Source organism: Lepidochelys kempii, chromosome 8 (assembly GCF_965140265.1).
Source record: "Lepidochelys kempii isolate rLepKem1 chromosome 8, rLepKem1.hap2, whole genome shotgun sequence".
Taxonomy (NCBI): Eukaryota; Metazoa; Chordata; order Testudines; family Cheloniidae; genus Lepidochelys; species Lepidochelys kempii.
Genome location: NC_133263.1, coordinates 24,272,928 through 24,289,699, shown reverse-complemented (window position 1 = coordinate 24,289,699; position 16,772 = coordinate 24,272,928). Strand labels below are relative to the sequence as shown.

Here is a 16,772-nt window from a genome sequence, read left to right as displayed (position 1 = left end):
CAGCCATGGAAGTTCCTGGTAGAACCATAAAGTTGGAGCCTCCCTACTAGGGAACACAGAAGTGGAGGGTGGGAAAGTGGGGAGAGGAGGCTGTCAAGTGGGAAGTACTGCCAGGGCTGCAGAGTATAGAAATTTCTAGGATCCACAGGGTCTTACGGCAACCAATGTGGTTGCGGGCAGGCTCTGTGGCACATTCCCTGGAAGGAGGCTGTCCACCCTCCTCCCAAAAGCAAGTGTTACAATGCACTACTGGGCAGAATTAGGTTGTTTTAGGTGTCTCAACTGTGCACTTCTCGACCTAAACAAGTTGGAATTCCTCATAAAATTCAGAGTTAATGCTGAATTTTATAGGTCTGCAGTGGTTGTTTTGGGGATCATAGAATCATAGAATATCAGGGTTGGAAGGGACCTCAGGAGGTCATCTAGTCCAACCCCCTGCTCAAAAGCAGGACCCCCATCCCCAATTAAATCATCCCAGCCAAAGCTTTGTCAAGCCTGACCTTAAAAACTTCTAAGGAAGGAGATTCCACCACCTCCCTAGGCAACGCATTCCAGTGTTTCACCACCCTCCTAGTGAAAAAGTTTTTCCTAATATCCAACCTAAACCTCCTCCACTGCAACTTGATAAATACTACACGATAATGTTTTTACCCTCAGATTACTATTTGCCCTCTACCTTAACTTGAACTCAGCGTATTTTTTCCTCTGGGAATATACGCGTATGTGCAGAAGCATGCAACATGTAGATAAATAGGTAGGCGGGCTGGAATTTTCAAATGAGCTTAAGGGAATTAGGTGCCCAATTTCAATGGAATTTGATACACTAACTCCCTGAGACTTGTTTGATAACACAGCTATCATGTTTGTAGGTTTTTAAATGGTTCTTTATTAAACTTAATGTCATATAAGAAATAAAATATTTTTTAAAGTTGAAGTCAGTCTACCTTTTTATGCTCTACAATAGCTTGAAGTTATGACAAAGAAAGTAAAGAATTAAAAAGGCTGTCCGTAGTCTGAGGAAGGGGCTTTATGTGCTCTGAAATCCATACATTTAAACAGTTCATTCCTGGGAGTTGATTAGCAATTTTTTTTTCCGACAGAGGCTAAATAAAGTTCCTTTGTATAAATGACCTGCAGTGCTTTCTCAGCTGCAAGGATTATGAATGGTAACTTGAGCAGTAACAATATAAAACTGCAACAGAAAAGAGCAGAAAGGATGCATTCTTTATTTACTGTTCACATTACTTTATCAGAATGAAATATACATGAACTCTTTCCAAGTGGAGTAAGGAACAATATTTTGAAAAATGTTTAAGTATTCTTTCAGTTCTCCAATGTTGGTAATAAGGTAAGGGGTCAGTGAACTGCATATTGGCAAAGCCGCCATATTGGTCCTTTACTCTAAGGCTGCTTGCTTTATTCAGAGTCACCCTGCTATCATTCTCATGTTATTCTGATGTTCTGCAAGCACTGTGTGTATTACATATATTTGGGGGAAGGATGAAGCAAAGTGAATGGTTTGAGACAGATATACATTTCTCAATGATAAAATATTAAAATTTTAAATTGCTCCTCCTATTTATTCTGCATGGTTATCCCATTGTGATTTTGTGGATTTTATCATCTGGAGTAGACTGCAATAATATAAGAGAAGGTCAGAATAGCTACAGACCAAATCCAATGCCAGATATGTTGTAGTGGCAGATTGAATTGTACCACAATGGCATACTATTTAGATGGATTTAAACAATGAACATGATGTTGTGGTTCTGTTCCAGGTTTCCAATGTATGTTCAGGATAATGGTCAATACTACCTCTCTAACTTAGTTCTGCACCAGAGCGCTGTTGGCCGGGGGACAGTGGGGAGGAAGGCTAATCCTGATTCTATTCAAATCAGTTGATAAAATTTGCACCAGTGACATTCATTCCTCCACCATGAAACAACATCAGAAATTACCCTATTTATTCCAGTTTTTCATGCTGATGGTACAGCAGGCTAGTGATCATTCCATTTTGCAGAACCAAAAAGAGCAGAACTGTCTCTTCAGCAGAGAGTAGTAGAGCTGCTTAATTAGGAGGAAAGCTAATAGACAGCTACTCTTAGGCTATGTCTGTTTGGACTATGCGGTTGTGAATAGCAGTATACACCAAAGTGCTCAACTGTAACTCCCCTCAGTGTGAACTAAAATATCACGAGTTTGCATTACTTTATCCTGTTTGAAGAGGACTGCGTTAATGCAAATTAGGATCCTTTTACTTCACACCTGCAGCAGCCACACGAGGGAGTTACAGTACAGCACTTTGGTGTACTTTGCTGTTCGTGCTCCCATAGTCCAAACTGTGGTGAAGTGTAGACAAGCACTTATTGTACACTATCCAACATCTAATCCTTTTTTTTTTCCCATGAAGCTGTGGACTCCATTTCCTGACTAGTTGTCTTAATTTAAAAAAAAAAAAGACTTGAATAAGGGTTCAATGCTCCTATTTCCCATTTTTTATCCATACCCCAGTAGAACTGTGACAGTTCCTTTACACTTCATATCGCCATTTGGGTGGCGAACTCCATGGTTAGATGAGTCTGGTACCTCTTCTTTCCTGAGTTCCTTTTCAAAGTTCAACCAGAGAGATGTCAGCTGGGGCCTATCAGCTCCTTCAACATTGCTTTTGCCGCTTCGTAAAGAAGCCAGAGACTGTCATACCCCCAGCTTTATCAAGCTGAATGAGTCCCCTCGGAGCCCAATTCCCACATAGAAAAATTATACAGGTAGAATCAGACAACATAACATGTCTAAATGTTGTTTGGTGGCCAAAGGGGACTCGACCATTTCCTATGTGACTACATAGGCCAGGATGTCCATGAAACCTCTGTAGCAGTTTTGGGTTGGATGAAATTATAAATTCTGTGATAATCTAGGAATGTCATTGCCTCTCTGTTTACCATCAATAACTCCAGATGCTAGTTTTCTCTACAAAAATGTATTAAGAAGCTCTCTGTGCAGAAAAGCATTTGCACTCCAAACATCTTGGTAGTTAGTTACAGAACATTCTGCTTTACCAATATATTATTAGAAATGTCACTATTATAGATTCTCTGCTAAAGCCACCCTCTACCCTGAGACTATAAGGGGGAAGCACTTATGACATTTTTTACTGGAGCGGGAAGGAGAAAACAGAATTCTTTAGGCTTTGCCACTTATAGTTAACTTGTAAAGAGGTATATTTTGATTTAAAGATAGATCAAATATTTCTAACAACCTTGATCATGTCTCCTTAAAGCTGATATTCCTGTGCAGGAGAGAGATTAGTCACAATGCAGTTTTGTCTCCAGATTTCCACATACTTGTAATTGGGTCTTCTGCCTACTGCTGCCAACGTTTCCAACTGTCACACAGCAGGTCTGTTTCCAAGGAGCTGAAGTGAACACTGAGCATAGCTACAGTACATGGCTTAGATAACTAATTCAGATAGGGGAAGAGCCAGTGACTCTTACTCATCGTGTGCAGAGGAGTCTGATAATGATAGTGATAAAGGGACATAATCAGCTGCAGAACATAATTTACATCAAAGCTTTTGTGAACTGATAGTGGGATTGCTAATTAAGAGCCAGATTCTGCTACTGTCTTCAGTGAGAATTGTGTGTATGCATCTGAGGGAAGAATTTGGCCTTCTTACTTTCCTCTGGGATAGATTATGCCCTTGGCTTAAATAGGAGCTGGATCAGCCTTCAAGCAAGCATGATAGCTAGGAATGCCTTAGACAGTTCTCCAGAAATACTCATACACTGCCTTACTCAGCTGCTCTGTTCCCTGTGTGTATTCAGTCATATCTACTTACTTAGGGACCAAAATAAATTCCCCCTATTTTTTACTTTGATTTGCCCCGCAGAGGCAATACAGCTATAGGGAAGGGTGTTGGCCTACTTCACACATCAACAGAATTGTTCACCTATCCTCCAGTAAGTACCTTTATTATTGGCGACATCAGAACTATTAAGACCCCAGTTTACATTTCTGATACCAGGTGGAGTTTGCAGTGCTGACAAAACTGAGAAGCTGTGCTTTGTTTGAATGACATTGAGAAACAATAAGTACTGTAACTCTGCCATAACAGCATCCATTAGATATTATTATTTTCTGTATTATTACTAGTTCGTGATGTATGTTAGAATCGAAGAGCCACATTGCGGCCTTTGCCGCCAACTTGAGTAGGGGGTTGTGTGGGTTTGCAACACCCCATGTGCAACTTGCACAGGGATTGGTCTTCTGGCTGACACAGTTGCTCTTGAAGCAGCTGCTAGAAGAACTACACAGGTTGTTCATCCTTTTGGAAGGATATGGCCTGTTTCCCCCAGTGTAGCAATCCTGTACCAAGGGCCAGGAAAAAGAGGGAGTAATCTGTGTCCACTCTTCCTTCCCACCATCTTTGGGAAGCAGTTTGTGCCCTTCCTCAAGCACAGTGGGTTGTAGTTGTGACCGGCCCTTGCATAGGTGGTGCAAAGGGGAAGGAGGACCTTCAACACTCATGCTGTAGCAGCTGTACACATGCATAATTGCCTTTCTGCGACTATAGCCTGCCTATCTAATGTGTCTGTTCTGTATGCATTGCAATATATAATTCATTCCATAACTGTAGTATTATTTGGAACCTCACTGTGCCTGTTTTGAAATGTACAGTTTCCTTTTGAGGTTTTATGTTTCATGATATGTTTTATTGAGTCAATTTAACTTAAACAAAAATAAGTAGAAGAAAGTGATGCCTTCTGATACACTGCAGTGGTTCACATCAGAAATATACACCATGAAGAAGGTTGCTGAAGACTGATTTTCATTGTTAGCAGGCTCATGAAATGGAATATCAAAAGGTTTCTATTTCATTAAAAGTAAATCAAAAATCAGAATAGCAGACAGCTTCTGTGTTGTTTCCTTTCATACAGTATTTCTTCAAGAGCAACGTGCCTCTCATGAGTGTAGTATAGAGTCAGAAAATTGTGGGTATTTTTAAGCTTCCTTTTCAATGGTCATTTCTCAGGGCTCTGCTCTGCAAAGTATTCTTCATGATTTATGCATGTCAGTTGTCATAAATAACTTAGAAACAAATAATCTTTTCAGTGCATTTATGGAAGAGGAATATCATTGTTTTGGGGAAAGGTTGCGTGTTCATTTCAAATGTTCCTTTCTCTTGTCATGACGAGGTATTGGTTCTTCTCTCTAAAAAGGCATAGGGTAGATATCCATGTATCTAGAACATTGAAGAATGTGGTGCAGTCACTATTTGAAGGTGTTAATGTTTATATGCATTACCGGTACTTGAAAATAAGTAACTCTTTTGAAGATGTTAGAGGTGACTAGGTCTTCCCTTATCAGTATTGTCAACCAGAGTAAAAGAATATAAAAGTCAGGATAAAATCATGGGGGAGAGTAGGACAAGAGAAAAGGACAGATAATTTTTTCCATTGATTTTCACTGTGGATAGGAATGAACAAACTATCTGGGTTGAAATAAATCATCCTAAACTGTTTAGGTTTGATTAAGGCCCTACCCTACTCACTACCAACTACTCTTTCTTACTCCCATTTCTGAGGAAGCAAGAGACTTTTTGTGTTCATACAGCATTATATGTGGGGCTTTGATCCTGACTGATGCCTCTGGGTGCTCTTGTATTCTAAGTAGTAATTACATACTCACACAAACATACACATTACATTAAAACAGTGTTAAGGTTTCAAAGTCAAGCACTCAAAATGAAGAAATACCAGAATTAAAGTTGCTGGGGATAGTACACCTACAGATTGATCGGCACATAGGAGTTGTGAGAGGACGAGGCATGCTCAGGGCTGACAGAATCTTCAGAAAATTTAGCTGCCAAATGCTAATAAGTCTATACTGAACACGTGTGAACTGATTTTTTTTATCAATAACTTATCTGACCAATGTTGGTCGCTTCCCTGACACAAGAACGAACCTCCGGCCAAATTTCAAATCCCTTCTGTAAAGCCTGAAGGTGCTAGAACTTCTCAGCCAAACAGTTGTAGGGTTTGTTTTATATTGTTTATAGGTTGTTTAACCTGTGCAAAACAACATTTCTGTCCTTGGTCTCATTCTTGGAAACAGCTGAAACATTTCTGCTGAAACTTTCCCCAACGTAACCAGCCTGAGGCAGGCACCCAGAATTGACACTTTTAGCCTGAATGGCAAAGTTAATAGCCACAGGAAATAGTCTTATAATGGAAAGTGTTGGACAATCTTAAATACAGATGGTGCTACCTGCTCCACCTATAATAATCCTCAATGTCTAGACAGGTATTTTCTTCAGTTGCTTACCCCTTCTACTTCCGGGAGTTCCCCCTTCATGGGAGTCAACAGCTGTCTTCTGCCTCTCTTCTTCTTTCCCCTTCGGGCAGGTGCAGAATAGCTCTTTGGGTGCCCATCTAGAGGTTAAAGAGAGAGTTTAGTATGAAGGTAATTTTCAAAGATGCTGCTTCTTTGTTCCTGAATTGTCTGACCAGTGGGCCAGGGGCATGGTCCTGGAGAACGGATGCCCCCCTAGTAATTTTGAAAGGGGCCAGGAGTGCTGGAGAGCTGCTGGAGAGCTGCTACAGGTGCCAGAGGCATGGCTAACTCAGGAAATGTATATTACGCTGCTCAAGCAGCGTTGAGCTTGAAGTCTGTCTCCCCAGAAGACAGACAATACATAGATGAATTACCCACCTCCCACACTTTCCGTGTGCACAGATTTGAAGGAGACAGACAGAGGAGATGTGGTGAGTGTTTATAGGATCAGTGTAGAGAAAAGGAAAAGTGTCCGGATTAGAGTGTGAGTAGGAGAGGCAAAGATAGGCATTATAAAGAGGCTGGTGCAAACCTAAAGTGAGGGGGTCACTGTAGTAATTAGGAGGTATGTGACAGCACCAGTATGAGGCTGCAGTATCGCAGTGGACCACATCTGGTCCCCTGTGGATAGGCAGTCCCAGTACCAAATTACGCAGGAATTCTGGGTCATGGAGAATGTCCCACCTGAACTAGGCATTATACATTGCACACATTGTGGAAGGTACTTCAAGAGAGATCAAATGGTGAAAAGGAAGCCTAAAGAAACACAAAACATATCTATTCCATTAAGCTGATGGCTATATGGGATGCAAAGTTGGTGTTTGCTGTTGGGATGAGCATACCATAGCGGCTGCAACCCAGCTATTGGCCCCACAACATTTATCCAGTTTACAGCCTGGCATAACAGCCTCTGCTTTATGTTGAGTCCTCGCCCAGCAGTTCATGCTTGAAGGGCTCATTCACATGTAATGAGGGTCTCAATTTCAGAGTTTATGTAGTTGAGCTTCCTTTTGCTCCTTTTATCATCTCTGTCGTGCTCAGGCAACTCTATTTCTGGGGCTATGATATCAAAAAGGGTGCTGGGGAAGTGGGCATACTGCCCCCAGAGGCTATATTTACCCGCTGAGAGGATTGCTAAAGGGTCTTGAGTGACCTTTGGTTCTCTCCAGGCACTGGTATGGTTCTTGCTTCTACATAAGACATTGGGACTGGGAGTAGGCCATGGTGTTTAGAGATGGAAAAATGGGGCCAGCAATGGAGGGGTTTCTTAGGTCTTGAAGAAGAGTCCAACGGGAGGAAGTTTAGGCCTCATGCCCTTTCCTATTCCTTCTCCCTACAAATATTAAAGCATGTACTGAGGGTCAGTACTGTGTCAGAGAAAAGAAGTTATGTGCATCTCAGGGAAATGTTTATCAATCTGAAAACTAATCCCGTAGGGTTCCCACATCCCAAGTTAGAGGGAGAATAGAACATAGCTGTTTCATGTGTAGACTGGAAAATTCCAAAATGTACTATTTTTCAAGTGCAGTGGAGTTCTATAGAACATTGTGTGGTTTGAGGGTGGGGGGAGAAAGACCAAAAATTTATTTTGCCTACACAAGAGAGAGATTTGAGAGGAGCACAATTAGTAAAATATTGCTGCTGTGCTCTGTGCATTGGTTCACATTCAGCTCAGATCTATTCCTCCCTGAAATCTAGCAGTAAAAGATTTGTGATGGTACAGATGTTTCTAACAACATCTAAAAGGCACAGTTGGCACATGTTAATGTAATGTCAAGGCACAAATATGTTCTAAATATTTTGTAAAAACAGTCCTGAAAATATTTGTCGTACTGCTGCTGAGGATGCACCACTAAAATAAGCCTTCATTTGCACAGTATTATTGAGGGTAAGAGAGAATGGAGAATTGAGTTGTATATGCAATTGTGCAGAATAAATATTATTTGTTAATTGTCTTTTATGCAAAGCATGTTTTACACACACTCCTTTGGCACTATTCAGTGTCACTAAGGAAATTCATAGGATCACCCAGTTGGTGAGCAAAGAGAATTTGTGGGACATCTGTCTGACTCATAGTCCAGCTGGTTACTGTCATCAGGAAAATGAGAAATCAGAGCTGGGAATGAAACCATGGTACCTCTCAAGGCAGCAAATAGCACTCCACTTGAGAGGAGGCAGGGTCCAGTGGTTAGGGTACTAGCCTGAGACTTGGGAGATCTGCATTCAATTCACTGCTCTGCCACAGACTTCCTGTGTGACCTTAGGCAGGTTAGGTACAAGTGAATATACTGGAACAAAAGGTGTTCTTAACTTTGGTTAAAATGTCAGTGAAGACACAGGTTTCAGAGTAACAGCCGTGTTAGTCTGTATTCGCAAAAAGAAAAGGAGTACTTGTGGCACCTGAGAGACTAACCAATTTATTAGAGCATAAGCTTTCGTGAGCTACAGCTCACTTCCTCAGATGCATATCGTGGAAACTACAGCAGGCTTTATATATACACAGAGAATATGAAACAATACCTACTCCCACCCCACTGTCCTGCTGGTAATAGCTTATCTAAAGTGATCATCAGGTGGGCCATTTCCAGCACAAATCCAGGTTTTCTCACCCTCCACCCCCCACACAAATTCACTCTCCTGCTGGTGATAGCCCATCCAAAGTGACAACTCTTTACACAATGTGCATGACAATCAAGTTGGGCTATTTCCTGCACAAATCCAGGTTTTCTCACATCCCCCCCACCCCCATACACACACAAACTCACTCTCCTGCTGGTAATAGCTCATCCAAACTGACCACTCTCCAAGTTTAAATCAAAGTTAAACCAGAACATCTGAGGGGGGGGTAGGAAAAAACAAGAGGAAACAGGCTACCTTGCATAATGACTTAGCCACTCCCAGTCTCTATTTAAGCCTAAATTAATAGTATCCAATTTGCAAATGAATTCCAATTCAGCAGTTTCTCGCTGGAGTCTGGATTTGAAGTTTTTTTGTTTTAAGATAGCGACCTTCATGTCTGTGATTGCGTGACCAGAGAGATTGAAGTGTTCTCCGACTGTTTCTCCGACTGGTTTATGAATGTTATATAGCCCAACTTGATTGTCATGCACATTGTGTAAAGAGTTGTCACTTTGGATGGGCTATCACCAGCAGGAGAGTGGATTTGTGTGGGGGGGTGGAGGGTGAGAAAACCTGGATTTGTGCTGGAAATGGCCCACCTGATGATCACTTTAGATAAGCTATTACCAGCAGGACAGTGGGGTGGGAGTAGGTATTGTTTCATATTCTCTGTGTATATATAAAGCCTGCTGTAGTTTCCACGATATGCATCTGAGGAAGTGAGCTGTAGCTCACGAAAGCTTATGCTCTAATAAATTGGTTAGTCTCTAAGGTGCCACAAGTACTCCTTTTCTTTTAGTGAAGACACAGCATCTCAGGTTAGCAGCTCATGTAACAGCCTACAGGAGAGAATGGAGTTGAATATGAGCTGCCAACCTGAGTTAAAAGTTGTCACCATGTCTTCACTGCTATTTTAACCCATGTTAGGTAACATGGGGTAGCTAACCTGAGTTAAGAATATACCTTCCCCCCCAGGGTAGATATACCCTTAGTCTTTATCTGCCTCAGTTCCCCATCTGTAAAATGGGGATAATAATATTGCCTTACTTCACAGGTGTGTTGTCAGAATAACTAGATTGAAGATTGTGAGGCTTTGAGATACTATGGTGATGGGGGACATATAAATATAATAAACTGTCCACTTGTCCACCAAATTGGCATATCAGTTTGCTTCCATAAACTAGATTAGTAGTACAAAACCCTTACGAAAAGCCAGCACATGCAATATCTTAGTAATAAGCAAAGAGGCAAAATTGCTTATCATGCAGAATCCATTCTCTGTTGTTTCAACTCCATTTAATCACAGATGTGAATCACACACAACAACAATGGCCCTTATATATGCTTCTCTTCTAGAATTACAACAACAGCTGCTTGTATGATGGACCTACGAAGATACCCGCTGGATGAACAAAACTGCACACTGGAGATTGAGAGCTGTAAGTACTTTTGTAAATCCTGCTTACTGTATGGTCAAACTGTTTCAGACGTTTGCATTTATTTATTTATGTATGGGTACATGTTGCTAACCTAGTTGCCTTTCTGTCTGATGATATTTAGATCCTTATAAACACACACAACACATTTAGCTTTCCAGATGGATTAGTAATTTGTGGCACAAGGATTAGAGGAATTTATTTTGTGTTTTGATGGACAAATTTCAGCTTTAAAAGTCTCACTCAAATGGCTTGTTGTAGTTCATGTGAGGAGCAAGAGGATTACTATCATTTCTTTATCCTTCTCTGCTGCTGAACTGTGTTGCTGGTTGTTTTCATTGTTAAACAAGGGCTTAAATTTTTCTTTACAGTTGATTTTTTTTATCACTGACACTGTAGTTAGACTTTCGGTGCATGTGTAATACCATCTATTATATGTGTTGATTGAATAACTAGTCTCTCTATTAAAGGTCAGGCTTTCCATACAGCTAAGACATGTGCTGTGAAATAAAATTTAAAATCTGTTTACATTGAAAGCTCTTTAGAGAATTTTAATGTATCAGAGAACAAAACAGTGTATGGTCATATGATAAATACAATATCGCAGGCAACAAGTTATTTGACATAGTAATTAAGCATGTGTCAGCACTTCCATGGTAAGCTCTGTTTTTTAGTAGAATAGCAGATCACTCAACTGTGGTACATCATGAAGCTGAAATGTGACATATTTCACTTTCTCTGAATGGAATTTGAGTGATTTGCAAGCAAACAAAAAATAGTTTGAATGTTTTTTAATATATGAAATGTTCAGCTTTCATTAAAACATTTACACTCTAAAACAGCTTTGATTATATAGGTTTCTATGGTATACATGAACATTAGTTGCCTAGGCTTCAATTCTGCAAAGATTTACACATGTATTTAAATTCACATACTGGTTCCCCTATTCAGGAAAGCACTTCAGAACAGGCTTAACTTTAAGCATGTGTTCAAGTCCCATTCACTTCAATTATATTTAAACATGTGCTTCAATGCTTTCCTGAATAGGGATACTGTCCTGAATTAGACCCTGTGAGTATTCCCATTGAAATCCTTCACAGTGCATAAAGACAGGTTTCAGAGTAGCAGCCGTGTTAGTCTATATTCGCAAAAAGAAAAGGAGTACTAGTGGCACCTTAGAGACTAACCAGTTTATTTGAGCATAAGCTTTTGTGAGCTACAGCTCACTTCATCGGATTATTGATGTTTTAGGTGGTTGGTTGTTTTTTTTTTTTCTTTAAAAAAAGTCCTTATTTTATACTGAAATATTTGAGTAGCAAATATTGTGACTGACTTTGCTTTTGGAAATATATATGGTAAAATCCTCCTTCTCTTGAAGTCAGTAGCAGGACTCCCATTGATTTCAATGGGCCAGGATTTCTCTGTTAATTTGCAGTGTTTAAGCATTGCTGAACAAACTATGCTAGTACATTACTTAATAGGAGAGAAAAACAGTGAATCAATTTATCTACTGGTATAACAGCAATGGGTCTGTGGATTTACGCCTGCAGAGAATAATGCTTTAGTGAAAGGCATCTCCCCCACACACTAACACCCCTCTCAAATATTGCTCGCTGCTTCAGAAAATGTTCCAGCAGAATCCATTAGAAATATTGCCAGCTCTGAACGTTTATGTGGTATTAGCAGGATGCATGCCTTTCATTTTGTGTAGTTTGCACCAACTGCCTGTGTGTAAGAGGAGCAGTAACTGTGCTATGGTAAAGGTCAAGACTCGTTTATAAAATAAGCTTGATGCCAGTGTGAGCAAAGTGGAAAAGGATAGATCTGACACAGAAAAAAATATATATTGAAACAGAAATGTATGAACAACGGAGAGTAAAAATCAAACATGGAATAACCTAAAAAATGCATTTCTATGTGTGCCCTTGCTGGAGAGGCAGTAAAATTTGTGGTTTAAACAGAGAACTGAAGACCAAGTGCTCAAGAATTCCAATCTCAGCTTTGTCATTATCATATGGATCAACTTTCAGCAAGGCACTCACCCTGTCTGCGGCTCAGTGTTCCAAAATGTAAAATTTGAGATGATAAAGCGTGCTACTTTTAACCTGCCTTTCAAGATATTATGATTTGAGGGCCATATAAGAAAACAGTCAGAGAGATGTTAATACTTAATATGGAGTTCTGAAACCCTATATCAATGCTCCACATTGAAATTATTGATAGGTCTGCATGTCCAGGTACAATGCAAATTTGTCCAACCGTTACAACTCTTGAGTCAAATTTTCCAGATTGAAATTTGCTGCAGATCTAAAAAAAAAAATGTATTGTCCTGGGCCAACGGAAGAGTTCGATTTAATTTCCTGCAAACATGGATTAAGAAATTACTGTGATGGAAAGTTTCACTATTAGGTAAAATACGAGGCCATACGGTATCATCAATCAAGAGAAGCGAAAGAAAGCATTTTTACAGTATCAGTTCAAAGTGTAGGATTAATGCCCTGTTATCTGTATACTGTATGCAGAAAAAGCAATTAATTAAAATAGTGCCATAGTTTTTGACTGAAATATGGGATATATGCTACTGCCTTATAGATCAGTGGACATACATTGTTTTTCTGTGATCATGGCTTGTACAGCTCATCCATAAAGAATTGAAATGTCTTGAAAATCTGCTTTCTATTTCTGTGATGCTTTTGTACTACTACTATCAGGTAGCTCTTTCCTGGGTGGGTAAGTTCAGAGCTTCCCTATCTTCTTTCATCTCCTTCTTCTCTCTCTCTCTCTCTCTCTCTCTCTCTCTGCTGGCAGCCAATGAACAGGTCATTGCTGAGTAGTAAGAATGAGACATTACAGTAAAGTCAGCTGGTCATCACCTTCCCAGTGGGATAATGGCAACAGAGATAGCTTCCTTTTCAATGAAGTGTTGATGTTAGAGGATAGATCACTCTTCTCTTCTGCCTTCTCCCTCTGCTACTGCTGTATGAACAGCTAAACTCCTTGTGTCATCCTAGATTAGTTGATCCTCCCACCTTCCATTCATTTGTGTGTTGCAGTTCTAGTGATTGAAAAGAACCAAATGTGTAAGCAAATGAGTCACAAGTCTAGAGGGAGCTTGGAGGCAAACAGATGTTTTAGGAAGTACACGGAACATTGGTTCACCTTATTTAAATAAATAAATAGAATACCTTCCTGCACATCTGCTGGACTCTGGATTTCAAGTGATGCCGTCCACACACAAATCTATTCTGAAACAGAGGAGCCTTTCACTGTAAAATCATTCATATTGAACTGGGATTTGATCATGGGTTTTTCTGAATATATTCAAATGCAGTTACTCCAGTTTCATCTGGTGCGTTTGGACTATTACCCATTTCAATTACACAATGACACCTACAGGCTTTAAAGTTCATTTCAATTCTTGTTCATCTCATTACAAAATAATGTGTTCAGTACAGCAGTGTTAGCATTCTTGCAATCACATCATGCAGGTAACCATTATCTGTACTGAAATATCATAGTGAATCTGTCCACCTTATTACAATACTGTATCTCTGTCCATTTCTGTGTTCTTATCCAACAAAAAGCAAGTAATTGCTCCATAAGTGCACATAAGAGACCACCTTTGAAAATGTCTCCCATAACGTTTTAAATATTTAGCCCAGTTGTTGCTGAAGTATAAAACAAACAGAGAGAAAATTTCTGTACAATCTCTCTTTATAGGCTTATGATGAGGATGTCACATATGCTACAAAATTTTGAGGAAATGGCAGCTCAGAAATACAAACTGATAAAAATAGATATTTTCCATACATAATTCAAAGTTTATACATGTTTCTCGTCATTTTACGTACAGATTGCTTAGAAAGAGAAAAATACTTTAGAATTTTCAAATATTGTTTGCTTTTTGCATATTCTTGCCCTTTTTTGTCTTGGCTGTAAGGATATTCTCCACAGTGAGCAGTGTAGAGGTACCTTTTAAATGAGCTCTGAGGGAATTTCTCTGTGTAACTCCCATTGATGGGAAGTGTTGTCAAGTGTCAATGCAAGAGATTAAAATTTAAAATCTTGGATTCTTTTCCACTGACTTACGGCATGAGCTTTGGTAGTTCACTTAACCTTTCTGTGCTATAGTTTGCTCACTTGTATTGTAAATATTTCTACTTCCGAAAGATGTTTTATGGCACAATCCTCGGACATCTCTTATGCATGTGCATTAAGGAATAGCAGAAAATACAGGTAGCTTTTCACTCTCACCGGCCCTTAGTGTACCCAATTAATAGCAGGAAAAGCTACTGACCTAAATTCTCCTTTGAGTGCTGGGCAAAAAGCCTGGCTGATGTGCTCACCAATACTCTGTGGTCCAAAGAAAACTCAGTCAGCTATGCTAAGGCCTTGCCAGAACCCCACATACACCTAAATACATACTGCCAGTGCCATTGGCGGCATGTGTATAGGGGAAGCCCATACTGCTCCTATTTGGAGCAGCAGTAAGAATAGCTACAGAATGCATTTTGTCCAGACCTCACTGAAACAACCTGTCTGTATGGAGTCAGGATTAGAGCTATGAAAATACTGGATTTTTCAGTTCAATTCTGAAAAATCAGAAAACAAATTGTTTTGGGTCAAACCAAAAATGAAAATTTTCAGAATTATTGGCACATTGAAAAGTTAAAACGACAACAAAAATCCTTTATTTTAAGTAGAATGAGCGTTTGAAATTTTTTAAAAATAAAATTAAAGTAATGTTTGAAACAAGTCATTCAAAATGTTGCATTTTGAAAATATTGAAATGTTTCAGTTATTTTTCAATTTTGTTCAAGGTTTTTCTGACCAGAACAATTCAGGAAAATTGGCATAAATTCATGAAATGTTTTGGTATCACCAAATCTGCAGTTTTTGCCAAATAAAGTTTTAAGTCAAAAATTTTTGCTTAGCTCTAGTAAGGAATATTCAGAAACTGCCTGCTCTGCATTAAACCAGTGTTCTTACCCCTGTTCCCAACCTATTCCATGCTACCGAGATGTGAGTTTCCCCCTGAATATTTGAAGAGTGAATATTTGAGATCTTGAAAGGAGATTGCCAAAACCACAGAGGAAAACATGGTCTCTGCCCTGAGGAACTCAGTGTAAATAGACATTTTTAACATAGAAATGATGCACGGATACAAAGGTGGAATGCATTGAATTTACTTTTTAAATGGTACCTTCCTTCCGAAACAAATCAAAGTTCTGTACAAATTGTATGTACGTGGGTGGACTGCAGCCATTTTTTCAGGGAAAGTGAGACAGCCAAAAGGACAGCTTATGCACAGAGCACCGCAAAAGGAGGAAAAGGGAGTATTTGGTGAAAAACTGCAAGACAAACACCTGTTCTTGAAACATCCCATATAGTGTTTAGTGGTTATGCAAAACAGAGAGAACTTTGATTGTAAAGCTGTTGTTAGTTTACTGTGTTTGGGCTTTCAGAAAACAATTTGGACTTCAGTTTATCTTCCCTGGAAGGATGAAAAGCTGAATTGAATCCCCCAGTTTGAACATGTAGTTCCCAGCGTTCTGATTATTTGTAGCCTGATATTTAGACAGCTCTATGCTCCCTCTAAGATGAGGAGTTACCTGCTGATAAGAGCACTGGCAGTAATACCGTATCACGGTTACAGTGGATTTTCTTTCATAAAAGGCCTGACATTCATATCAAACACCTTGTGAACTGGTCATCTCTTTGAGCTATGTAGGTGAGTTATCAGACATGGGATATTGACGTGCTGAAAAGTCTGAGATGTGCATGGCATCTGATATGAAACAGTTGCTTCTTTATGGCCCTCTGCAGAATGAAAATACTTTTTTCTAAAATGTAGAGAAAATCTGGGTTGTAATTCAAACCTTTTAAACCCCTTCCTCAGTCAGTGTGTGGTGCAGCCAGCATTTCTGGTATGAGCTAAATTTATCAGCAGTGTATTGCTCTTCCATGGTCTCCTATATCAATTTGGGCACAAAAGCAATTGCTGAGTCAATGTAAACAGAAGTCTGCTTACCTACAATTTTCACTTTGTGCCTGGTGCTTCTGAGAATGCCAAAGCTGGTCATTAGTAAATGTAAAATCTCAGTTGAGTCCACAGCAATCGCTCCAAGGGGCATAAAAAATATACCCAATGGTGACACATACCATCTTCCCTTCTAGCAATGCAAGACGTGTTACATAATACACCGTGGTTTATGGTAAAAACAAGCCATTGTGTTCAAATGGCAACAACAGTAACTGGGAAAAACAGCTTCCTAAACACTGAATTAAAGCATCAGTGACATCTTATTTTGCTTTAATGATGCAGTTATGTCACACACTGTATAATACAGTATAGAGACATAAACAAACATTAAAAAGTAATATTAA

The 16,772-nt window shown here is 39.5% G+C and overlaps 1 protein-coding gene across 10 annotated transcripts in view; it reads left to right on the top strand.

Moving 5' to 3' along the window:
* Positions 1-16,772, top strand: part of GABRB2 (gamma-aminobutyric acid type A receptor subunit beta2) — a 308,782-nt gene that overhangs the window by 194,749 nt on the left and 97,261 nt on the right. For all 10 annotated transcript variants that reach the window (XM_073355894.1, XM_073355893.1, XM_073355895.1 and 7 more), the window contains one exon: positions 10,306-10,388. In XM_073355894.1, coding sequence (XP_073211995.1) covers positions 10,306-10,388 — 83 coding nt within the window. The remainder of the gene's footprint in view (positions 1-10,305; positions 10,389-16,772) is intronic.